At 44.4% G+C, this 10,378-nt stretch overlaps 1 protein-coding gene across 2 annotated transcripts; it reads right to left on the bottom strand.

Annotated features, from left to right (window-relative positions):
• Positions 1 to 34: 34 nt before the first annotated feature.
• DHCR7 (7-dehydrocholesterol reductase) lies at positions 35 to 9,315 on the bottom strand. 2 transcript variants are annotated; one of them, XM_066320533.1, is made up of 8 exons: positions 9,248 to 9,315; positions 8,193 to 8,296; positions 7,119 to 7,341; positions 6,453 to 6,543; positions 5,535 to 5,748; positions 4,827 to 5,031; positions 4,165 to 4,296; positions 35 to 3,577 (listed from the first exon to the last, which is right to left on the bottom strand). In XM_066320533.1, exons 2-8 carry the CDS (start codon positions 8,288 to 8,290, stop codon positions 3,113 to 3,115), a joined length of 1,428 nt encoding a protein of 475 aa, XP_066176630.1. In that variant the 5' UTR covers positions 8,291 to 8,296; positions 9,248 to 9,315; the 3' UTR covers positions 35 to 3,112. The 2 variants fall into 2 exon arrangements, with proteins under 2 accessions (XP_066176630.1, XP_066176629.1); XM_066320532.1 differs by lacking the exon at positions 9,248 to 9,315 and adding an exon at positions 9,099 to 9,235.
• Positions 9,316 to 10,378: the final 1,063 nt, after the last annotated feature.

Genomic DNA, 10,378 nt, shown 5'->3' with positions numbered 1-10,378 from the left:
TATTTTTTTGTTGTTTGGATTTATACTACGGTAAGATGATTAAACATGTATTTTACATTACCTTGGGCTGCAAAAATGTTCTACATTTTTAAAGGAAAATATATTACAAAAGGTTTGGATTATATCATTAAGAAAACCAGTTTCACTTCCTGTCCTGTAGCCATAAAGTAGATCTATATCCGTCCTCAAGAAAGAAAGCCAGCTTTTGATCTGACACATACATTTATACTTTTTTTTATCCTGTGTGAAAAATGTAGGGAAAAGATGCTATTACAGTTTTATTTTCAACTGCACATCAGTTTACCCATGAGTGAAGACTGCAGTATTGACGAGAACCAATTTAGGCCGTGCATCTCTAGATTACCACATGATCACAGCTTTAGACTGGTAATTAAAAGCAAAAAAATAGTTTAGTTGCCACTTTGAGGCTACAGTACATTCTTCTGCTGTCATTCTGCGACACTAATTTGAAGGAATTAAGGATTTTAGAAAAGGTAAGATTCCATTTTTCAAGGCTGACACTAGTGGGACACTGCTTGGAGCACTGCTTACATGGTGCTTAGATTAGGATGAAGTTGAGAGAATAGATGATGGGGTTTTTATTGGTATGGAAGGGGCAATTTCTTCCACAAAACATCCAAGGTTTCCCAGGGAACAGAAGGGACCACACTGTGCTGTGCAAGGCTACCATGATTTAAGAGTGCAGATTATCTTGCAGTATTTAAATAACCTTGGCATTAACAGCAAAGGGGCAGTGCAATTTCCAAGGCTACCTAAGAAAAGGATGTGTGTGGATGCAGCTCTGAAACAAAGCCCAGCTACAAGATACATCTGTTTTCTAGGTTTGCAGAGAGCCTTTTTCTCCTGCCCAGACCACCCTTTGTGGGATGACTGCAACACAACCAAAGCACACATTCACCACCACAGCTCATCCAAACCTGCTGTGAAGATCAGTGCCTTCATTTGCTTCTACAAAACATCAATTTACACTGTTCCACTTACTCTAAGTACTAACAGTATATGTATATTTATATGCAATAATTTAAAAAAAGTGGTTTAGTTTAAATGCAATACCAATCTTGTTGCAAACTGCATAGTTCATATTATGATCCCTCTTTCTTTTTAATTGGTTCACCTTGGAAAACACAATTCCAAGGAGCTCTTGAAATCAAATTTTTGAAGAGTTCCTTTTGTATCCTTTAGTCACTCTCAAAGATAACCATGTAACAAGAAAAGAAATAGCTGAAGGAAAATTAGCAGTATGTAATTTGTCCTTAACCTAAGAATTTAGAACCTAAAATCTTTTACAAACATGATTTTATACAAACTACAGGGAATGAGGTTTTCCATCCACACTAAAGAAGTGGATGTGGCTTCACCCATGGCTGCAGTGCCTCCAAGGCTGTAACTCTTGTGCCAGGGGTTTATCCATGGCCATGGCTCTGAGGTGGTCCTGCACAACCCCACACACAGGCACTGGTGTTTCAAGGGGTACCTGCTGAGCATGGCCTTATCCACAGCGGCTTCAGGTTTATCCCTGGGCCACATTCCCTTCCTGGGCATGGACACAACCATGGCCACAGATGCTCGGAGAGGTTCCTGCTGTGCCATGGGTTTACTCCCAGCCACTGATGCCTGGGACTGTCCTGTTGCCACGTGGGGTCATCCACAGCTCACAGCTCCCTAGACTCGAGCTCACACTGGAGTTCCAGCAGCACAGAAACAGCAGCGATGCCCTGGCCACCTCCCAGCCCAGCTGTGTCACCAGGGCTGCTATCCAATGTTCCCAGGCACAGCACAGGGAGAGGAGAAGCACTACAGCCAGCAGCAAAATCAAAGTGGAACCCCTGACGAGCCCCATGGCAGGGACAAGAGCCTGACGACTCAGCAGCACCAACAGCCCTAAATCCAACCCAGCACATTCCAGCCAAAGCTGCTTTACCTCAAACCCTTCCAGCTCCATGTCAGGCACCAAAAATGACTGTCATGGTCCAACCCCAGCTGGCAACTCAGCCTCACAGAGCTGCTTGCCCACTCCCCCACTGTGGGATGGGGGAGAGCATCAAGAAAGGGAGAAAACTCCTGGGTTGAGATAAACACAGTTTAACAGGTAAAGGAAAAACTACACACAAAGCAAAAGAAGGGATCTATACTCCCCAGTTGCCAACTACAGGCAGATTTTCAGCCATCTCCAGGAAAGCAGGGCTCCATCACATGTAATGACTTGGAATGACAAATAGCATCACTCCTGACATCCCCCACTTCCTTCTTCCTCCAGCTTTATTTATGTGCTGAGCCCGATGCCATATTCCTTGGGTCACTTGGGGTCAGCTGTCCTGCCCATGTCCCCTCCCAACTCCTTGCACCCACCTCTCCCTGGTGGGTGAGGTGAGATGCAGAAAAGGCCTTCAGTGTTTTTCAAAACACTGCTCAGCAAGAGTGAAAACATCCCTGTGTTATCAACACTGTCTCAGCTCAATTCCAAAACTATGCCCATACCAGCTCCTATGAAAAAAATTAACTCTACTCCAGCCCAAGCAGCACAGCTCAGGAGCTTCACAAAGTCTGGTTTCAGTATCAAAATATTACTCAGTTGGTCATGTTCCCTATTGTCAGGTGCTGAAAATTGCACTAATTTATAACAGTTTTCACTTTTGTTTTCAATTATAACAGTTATTTCAGACCAGATTCTGCAGTTCAGTATTTCCACACTTCATCTCGTGACAAGCAATCAACAACTAAACCTCCTTCACTGCTGCTCTCAATTGTAGGTTCTGATGGTCACAAGCAACTGCATCAAAAAACTTCTTTCCTAAAGAGATGACAGAACTCTTTTTGTTCTGTCCTGAAGCATTGCCAACTGCTTCCAGAGCCCTGCTACTATCAAGGGTAAGGCCACCTCCCAGCTTTGGGATTTCACAGGGGTCTCAATACATGATGCATCTTTCCTTAAGCTCCAAGTTAATTTGGAAACGGGGAGATTCAGAGGGGTATTCCAATTAAAAGAATCTTGTAAAAAATGACGCAGTCCAGTGCCTCACTTCAGTTACTTTAAACACAGCATGCCTGAATGTTTCTTCTTTTTCTCTTTCCCCTGCATCCTGCCTTAGCCTTAAAATATTCCGGGCAGGAGGCGGTAGGGCACTGCAGCAGTGTAGCGCTTCCAGTCCTTTCCATACTTGCTGCTGCAGCGGTGCTCATCCCTAAGGCAGCGGTGGACGAGCAGAATGGTCATGTAGATGATGTAGAAGTAAGGCAGGATGTGCTCAAAGCCACAAGCCAGGCAGTAGGCCAGTGAGCCAATCAGGTCTCCGGTGTAGTTGAAGTGGCGTGCCCAGCCCCAAAAGCCGGAGGTCAGCAGCTTGCTGTAGTACCTGGCACCATCCACCGACGTGTAGGAGCACTCGATGTACTCGGGCTTCCTGCCCCAGATCCTGCAGCTGCCGCCGGTGCGACGGAAAAGGTCCTTCTGGTGGTTGGTGGCTCTGAAGATGTAATAACCCAGCAGGCCCAACACCAAAACCCCCAGGGCGTGAGCTGTGTGCAGCTGGACAGGATGGTAAACCAAGTACAGACCCTGGGGAGCACAAAAACAATCAGCTGTTTACTTCCAACAGAGGCTCAGCAGCCCTTGTCAACTGCCAAGTCAATTCCTTGACTACAGTGACCCACAACAGAGCAGAAGGAGGAGTAGAAATATCTACTGCAATAGTAAAACTGCACAAAACTTTCAGAAGACTCTGAATCTTAGAGTTTCCTTTTCCTTCTCTCTCCCTGAAACTCCACTTCTTCATGAAACAAGAAGGATGCAAACCAGACAGAAGGAAAAACCCAAGGAACAAATCCCAAATGAACCACCACTAACCAAAACATCCTCAACCAGCAGGAGTCAAAAGAAAGGAAAGTGAAAGGATTTAGAAAAGTATGCAGACACAATGGACAGTGACAGAAAGAGGCACAAAAGAAGGGCAGGAGAGGAAAAGATGTCAAATCCATTCCTGGACAGGAAGCCTTCCTACAGGAGAATAGTTACAGAGAATGTTGCAATCATTTCTCAACAGTCCAACTACATAGAAACGTTTAAGGTACAAATTAAACTTCTAGAAAGAATGTTTCTGCAGTTTCCTTCCTGTTAGCCCAAATACACAATGTACACATTTTTACCTGCAAAGTATAGAGATAAGGCAACCAAACACAGTCTCCCCAGCCCAAATACCATCCAAAATGATCATGGCAGATATCAATGGTTTTCAAGTACCAGGCTTCATTCCAAAAGAAGTCCAGAACATAAATACCCTGCAACAGAATAATTTCACATTAACAACAGAGCACTGTCACCAGTTACCCTGTTTAACAGCACCAGCTTCATGTCTGTGCTGCCACGTGATGTGATCTCAAAATTCCTTCATGTTTTCATGTTAGCACTTCAAAACCAGACATTCCTGAACACAGTTAAGAGCTGTCACATCAATCCAATCTACCTGGACACACAACATCTATCTCTCTAGACAGGTAAAGCGGTAGTAGGATGACCAAGGCAAGTGTAACTCAAGGACAAACACTTGGGAAGTGAACTCACAACTGACCACCCTGATCTCTCTACAGCTTAGAGTCACAGGCTCACAAAGAGAAGGGATAGAGCTTCTGTTGAGCAGGCTTCCACTTACTCAGACCAGGGAATAAATCCAAAGGAGTCCCATTGCTGAATGATCTTGTTTCAGGCTAGGAAAAAACCCTCAGTTTCATTTCCATGGGAGAAAGTTTTTCCCTACTTTCATACTAGCTTATTTCCAAACTGGTTTCCTAATTTCCTCCTTGGAATTTACCTGAAGGATATTGACAAGGATCATGGAGTTTGTCAATTCACCATAGAGCTCCTGCTGTTTGGCAGCAAAGGAAAGGTTGATCAGAGTCCAGGCCACAATCCCAGGGCGCCCATTGAAGAACAGCTTGAAGTCAAACCACTTCCCTATTCGAGGGTTAAATTCAATCCCCATCATGTAGTCATAAAAGAAGTTTCCAGTGAACTTGCTGTAAAACATAAAAAAAATGTTTTTGTTGTAAAACATGAAAAAAAATGTACATTTAGAAATGTACAGGGTTATACACAAAGACAGGTAATTGCTACTCTGACTACACAACGCAGATTAATTTGATGTAGTGATAATAAAAATCAAAAAACCATCTAACGTTGTGCAAGGTAACACAAACTGACCCGACCAAAGTATTACTCTAATAGACACAAATTGCAGAATTTCAGAGGTGCCCGAGTTTACTCTTGGTAACACCTCTGAACAGTCTAAGTGAACTATTTTTAGGATGGGTGTATCTGTGGCACTGAGGATGCCAGTCCCATGGTGTGCAGCAGGAAATACAGGGAATGGTGCTAGTGAAGCAAAGAACCACTGCCATACTCTGGCTTAGCTCTCTGTGCCAGTGAAATACACTCTGTCATACAATTTATATATCCAATTTTCATTTAACTATATTAATTTCTGCTACCTAGTATTCCCTCATTACTGAAATTCACATACCAGTCTTTGGCATTGGTAGGGAAAAAGTAGCCTTTAATCATTGCAAATGTGGACACTGCATATCCCAAGATATTGGCACACCACAGCAGAGGAATCCAGTTGTCAAAAATGATGGTAGGTGAGAAGAAGTGCAAGAAAGAAGCATTTGCAAACCAAAGCACATGGGTAATGATCCAGGCCTGAAGTCCATTGATTTCATATTTATTTACAACACCTGAAACATGAAGAAAAAAATGGAGTGTTAGTGACCCTGCATTAACACAGCTTTTAATTAATAAAGGGATGCACAGAATACACAGAAGCTCAATCAAATGCTTACGAAATTACTTCTCTTTCCTCATCCTCCCAATTAAATACCCTGAGGAACTTTTCTGAAAAGTTCCTGCCCCAGATCCTGCAGCTGGATCTAAACCAGGACTCTGCTTGTCTTGGTTTAGGGACACTGCTGTACCGATTAGGCTTTCTTAGGCTTAGCCTTTCTAGTCATAAAACTGAATTTAGACTTTCCCCAAAACTGACTAGAGTAACAAGCCACCAGTAACAGTTCACATCACACATTTTGACCAAGTCCCTTGGGTTAACGGAGCTTGAGAAGGTAAAACTGTCTTAGCAAATACCAGCACTGGTCCACTGACAATTTTAAGGGCCAGAATTATCAACCAGTACTTTTACACTGATGGTGTGGTGCCTACAAGATCAACGGTTTTACTAATTATAAGAGATAGAAATGCTATCTTTATTCTAAAAGATGATCTAGATTGCTTTCTAGTTTTGTTTGAACTGAACATGTGAGGAACGTGAGAGCATTTATGTCCATGTTTCCTCTGGCTACACATGGGTTATTAAACACTCAAAGAACAGAAATATTGCAATTTCAGAAGATTGCATGGTGTGCAGGTATTCCAAGGAAGACCTTACCAGCAGGGGTGACAGCACCTTCTTGTACACCTCCCACATAGCCAGGGAGAAATTTATGGCAGAAATCAGGAATAAACATGTACAAAACCACCTACAAGAGAGAGAATGTATTCACAGTAAGTACAGACAAGGCAAAACCCCTCAAAACACTATCCCTTAAACACATCTACCAAATAAAACATTCCTATTAAGTTTCTGGTAAGTATTGGGTAAACCAATACGGCAATATTTAGCTGTTGTGATTTTAGACTAGTAATATATCTATTAGCTCTTCTACAGCTCTGAAGATGTATTTCATGTAAGGCTGTCATCCTTTATTGGTGGGGAGGCAGGGCAGTTGGTAACTAGAGGCACATCTTCATTCTTTTATTTTGATCTATTTTTTGTGTATTAATTTAAAACAAATGGGTATTGTTGTTATATAGCTGCTTTTCCTTAAGAACCTCATTAAGGAATATGTCACACAGAGAATATTTGTGTATATTCCCATCATCCTTTTTTCCCAAGTATTTGGGCTTCATTTGGATTCCAAAACACCTTGGAAATTGTGGAATACCAAAGAGCAAATGCCAGTGCAACATTCCACCATCCTTTGTGCAAAAGGATTCATCCAACAGTGGTATGAGAAGGCAGACAGTGCACCCAGAACATAACTCAGTCATGTACCTGGAAGGTGACCCAAAGGGAATAGATGCCAGCAGCCCGATAGGTCAGCATGGGAGTCCTGTTCCAGATGTCAGACAGATGCTTATTCCCCCTCAGCAAGTCCAGGAGTGGATCTGTCAGAGAGCACTGGTACTGGGCACAGGACATGATGAAGTAGTACACAATCAGTGGTGCAAACATGAGCAGGAAAAGGATGCTTGCCAAGGAAAACCAGTCCACCTCCCTGGAATCCAAAACAGAGCATTTTGTTTCCCCAGGTTTCAGATACATGAGTTACATCAGACAATTTTTTCAGTGGACCTTCTAGGCTTAACTGGATGAAAACTGAAAATGTCTTCAGGGCATGGACATATCTGGTGGTCAAACAGACATAAAAAACTCAGCACAGAACAAACTTTGCCACAAACTGCTCTAAAACTCTTCTAGCTGCTCAGAGCAAGAAATCAGATGAAATCTCCCCTCCAAAAACCAGATTACTATTACAGACTTCATTTCTTTTGATGACAATCGTGGCTCTAACTGGTGGAGTATTCAGTTGGAAGTGATAATGGAATCCCAAGAACATTATGCAAAGCTTGGAAACTTGGAAAAGACAGACCTCGGGCAGCCATATGTTGAAATTGCTGTGCTACTGCTGCTGCTCCCAGCTGCACTACAATGCCCTGCTAATACCTGCCCAACCCTTTGAGAATTGGGACATGACTCATAAACCTTGCTACAGCAGGACTTGTCAGCTGGGAATGCCACAGATGCCAGGGTGCCTGTTTTCCAAAACTCAGGAAATATTTATTTCCTTGAGGGAACCAGAAATTTTACCCATTTTTATGATTTTTCTTTTTTGCAAGGAGTATGTTTTAACCCAAACCATCTGGCAAACTCTCTGCCTCCAAAAACCTGAATTACTCTTCTTCAGCACCTGTTGCTACAGCAAATTATCCACGAGCTTTCCAGAGCAGGGCAACACAGAAATCTGTTATTAACAGAGGGAAGTTTAAAAGGAATACAGCATGTCTAAGAGTAAGAATGAAGCAATTGGAAATACAAGGACTACTTGGGGTCATTGGCTTCTCTCACCATGCTCTTCCCCACTGGCCTTGAGACGCTTTAGTACCATTTTGCATGTTTTGGTGTTTTCTTTCTTCAGCAAGTTTTTTCTCCTGATGGGCTGCCATGATGTCCTGTAGAAAAGAAAATAGGAATCCCATTACTGCAGCTGGTTCTCAGTAAGTCTTATGACTCTACAAGAGAATCACAAATAAAAGTTACTAAAATCTACTATATATTCTTCAGACCACGTGAAATTTGGGGGTGGAGGAGAGGAAGCAAAAAAATTTCACCAGTTAATTCCCTGTGAACTTACATTCAGCAAAACATAATCAAAACACTGATATCAAAATAATCCATTAAACTTCTTGCTAACTGGAAATTTCTTTTAAGATGCATAGATAATATACAGCTTATTACTTACATGTATATGTAAAAGGGAAAAAAAATGTTTCACCCCATTCTCATAAATCTCTGTAACTAAACTGCCTTTCTTAATTTGAGAAATTACTACTGCTGTAACATTATCGGTACCGGACCTTGTCAACTGGATACTTTTGCCCAGAGTCTCTGCTCCATAAATGTCATTTACACCATAGAAAACAAGATATAATCCTATCTAAGTCAAAAATCAGTGAGAATGGAGAATGATTTACTCGGCACCACCTAATTCTCTCTGTGAAACATGCACTGTAGCTTTCTTTCAGTCTCATCGAACACTTCTTATGTTAAAGATCATCATCTTATGATGTGAACAATGGACTGACTTCCAGGCTCTATGTGCCTTATCACGGCGAACCTGATGTATTATCTGGACATTTACGGAGCTTGGCCATTACCCTCTGCATCCACCACCTCCTGGGCAACCTGTTCCAATGCCAGATCACACCAACAGCGAAAAAATATTTTCTCGCATCTAATCCGAATCTCCACTACCTTGCCTTAAGGTAGCCTTTAGTCCTCCCCCCGAAGGTTTCTTTTCAGAAGCGATCTGAGGGGAAAGCGGCTCGTCGCCCCCCTTTGCCCACACGGCTAGCTCCCTTCCAGGCCTGATCCCAGACGCGACAAGGAAGGAATACACCCACCTGCGTGGCCGGGCCCTCTCTCTCTCGCCGGGGGTCACTGACAGCGGATCACTCTCGCATCAGATCCACCTCCCGCGGCCGCTGCACTCCGCTTCTGCCGCACCAGCAGCCCCTCAGCGGCACCGGCCCCTCCGGGCCCCGCCCCCGCCCCACGGCCTCAGCCAATCAGCGGCACGCCCCGCCCGTTCCGCTGCTCCCCATTGGTGGGGCGAGCTCGTCCCATGGGCCGAGGAGCGCGAGGCGCGTAGGCTCCGCCCCCTGCCCCTGGAGCCGCGCTCCGGCGAGGACGCGGGCGCGATCGCTAAATAAACCCGAACGTTCTGCAGGAGTGGGAACTGCTGTCCAAGGAAACACCTGCACTTGGGTCACAACATCCCCCTCTGCGGCCATAGAGCCCCTAAGCCAGACTGGACAGCCTTGAGTCGGTATTGAACTCTCCTCATTCCACTGACCGTTCTGAGCAATTTCTAATGGCCCCGCAGAAAAAGACCTGGGGGTGTTGGCCGAGAGCTGCTGACCACAAGCCCAGGTGTGCCCAGATGGCCAAGAAAGACAATGGCATCCTGGTCTGTGTCAGCAATAGTGTGGCCAGCAGGACCAAGGCAGTGACCGTCCCCCTGTTCTGGGCACCGCTGAGGTCGCACCTTGAATCCTCGGCTCAGTTTTGGGCACCTTAATTCAAGACATTGAGTTGCTGGATTGTGTCCAGAGAAGGGAATGGATCTGGGGCAGGATCTGGGGGGAGAGCGAGATGGGGAGGGAGGTCTCATCCTTGAGGAAAGGAGGATCAAGGAGCGGATCTTCTTACACTCTACATCTCCCTGAAGGGAGGCTGTCGCCTGTAGGCTCTTTTCCCAAGTGACAAGCAACAGGAGAAGAGGAAATGGCCTCAAGTTGTGCCAAGCTTTGTTTAGATCGGATATTAGAAAGTTTCTTCATGGAAATGGTTGGCAGGCATTGGAACAGACTGCCCAGGGCGGCGGTGGAGTCACCACTGCTGGAAGTAAAAGCCGTGTATATGTGGCACTTGGGGACATGCTTCAGTAGTGGGCTTGGCAGCGCTGGATGAGTGGTTGGACTTAGTGATCTTACAGGTCTTTTCCAACCTAAATGATTCTGACTCTAGTACAG

This window comes from Sylvia atricapilla, chromosome 6, assembly GCF_009819655.1.
Source record: "Sylvia atricapilla isolate bSylAtr1 chromosome 6, bSylAtr1.pri, whole genome shotgun sequence".
Lineage (NCBI taxonomy): Eukaryota > Metazoa > Chordata > Aves > Passeriformes > Sylviidae > Sylvia > Sylvia atricapilla.
This window is presented reverse-complemented; position numbering and strand designations above follow the sequence as displayed.

Bases quoted from the DNA above. Each gene is read 5' to 3' on its own strand.
- DHCR7 (XM_066320533.1), bottom strand. From the start codon at position 8,290: ATGGCAGCCCATCAGGAGAAAAAACTTGCTGAAGAAAGAAAACACCAA. The intron at 6,544-7,118 runs GTACATGACTGA...TCTCTCTTGTAG, and splicing joins CCCTTTGGGTCACCTTCCAG to GTGGTTTTGTACATGTTTAT. The intron at 4,297-4,826 runs GTAAATTCCAAG...ATTCTGTTGCAG, and splicing joins TCCTTGTCAATATCCTTCAG to GGTATTTATGTTCTGGACTT.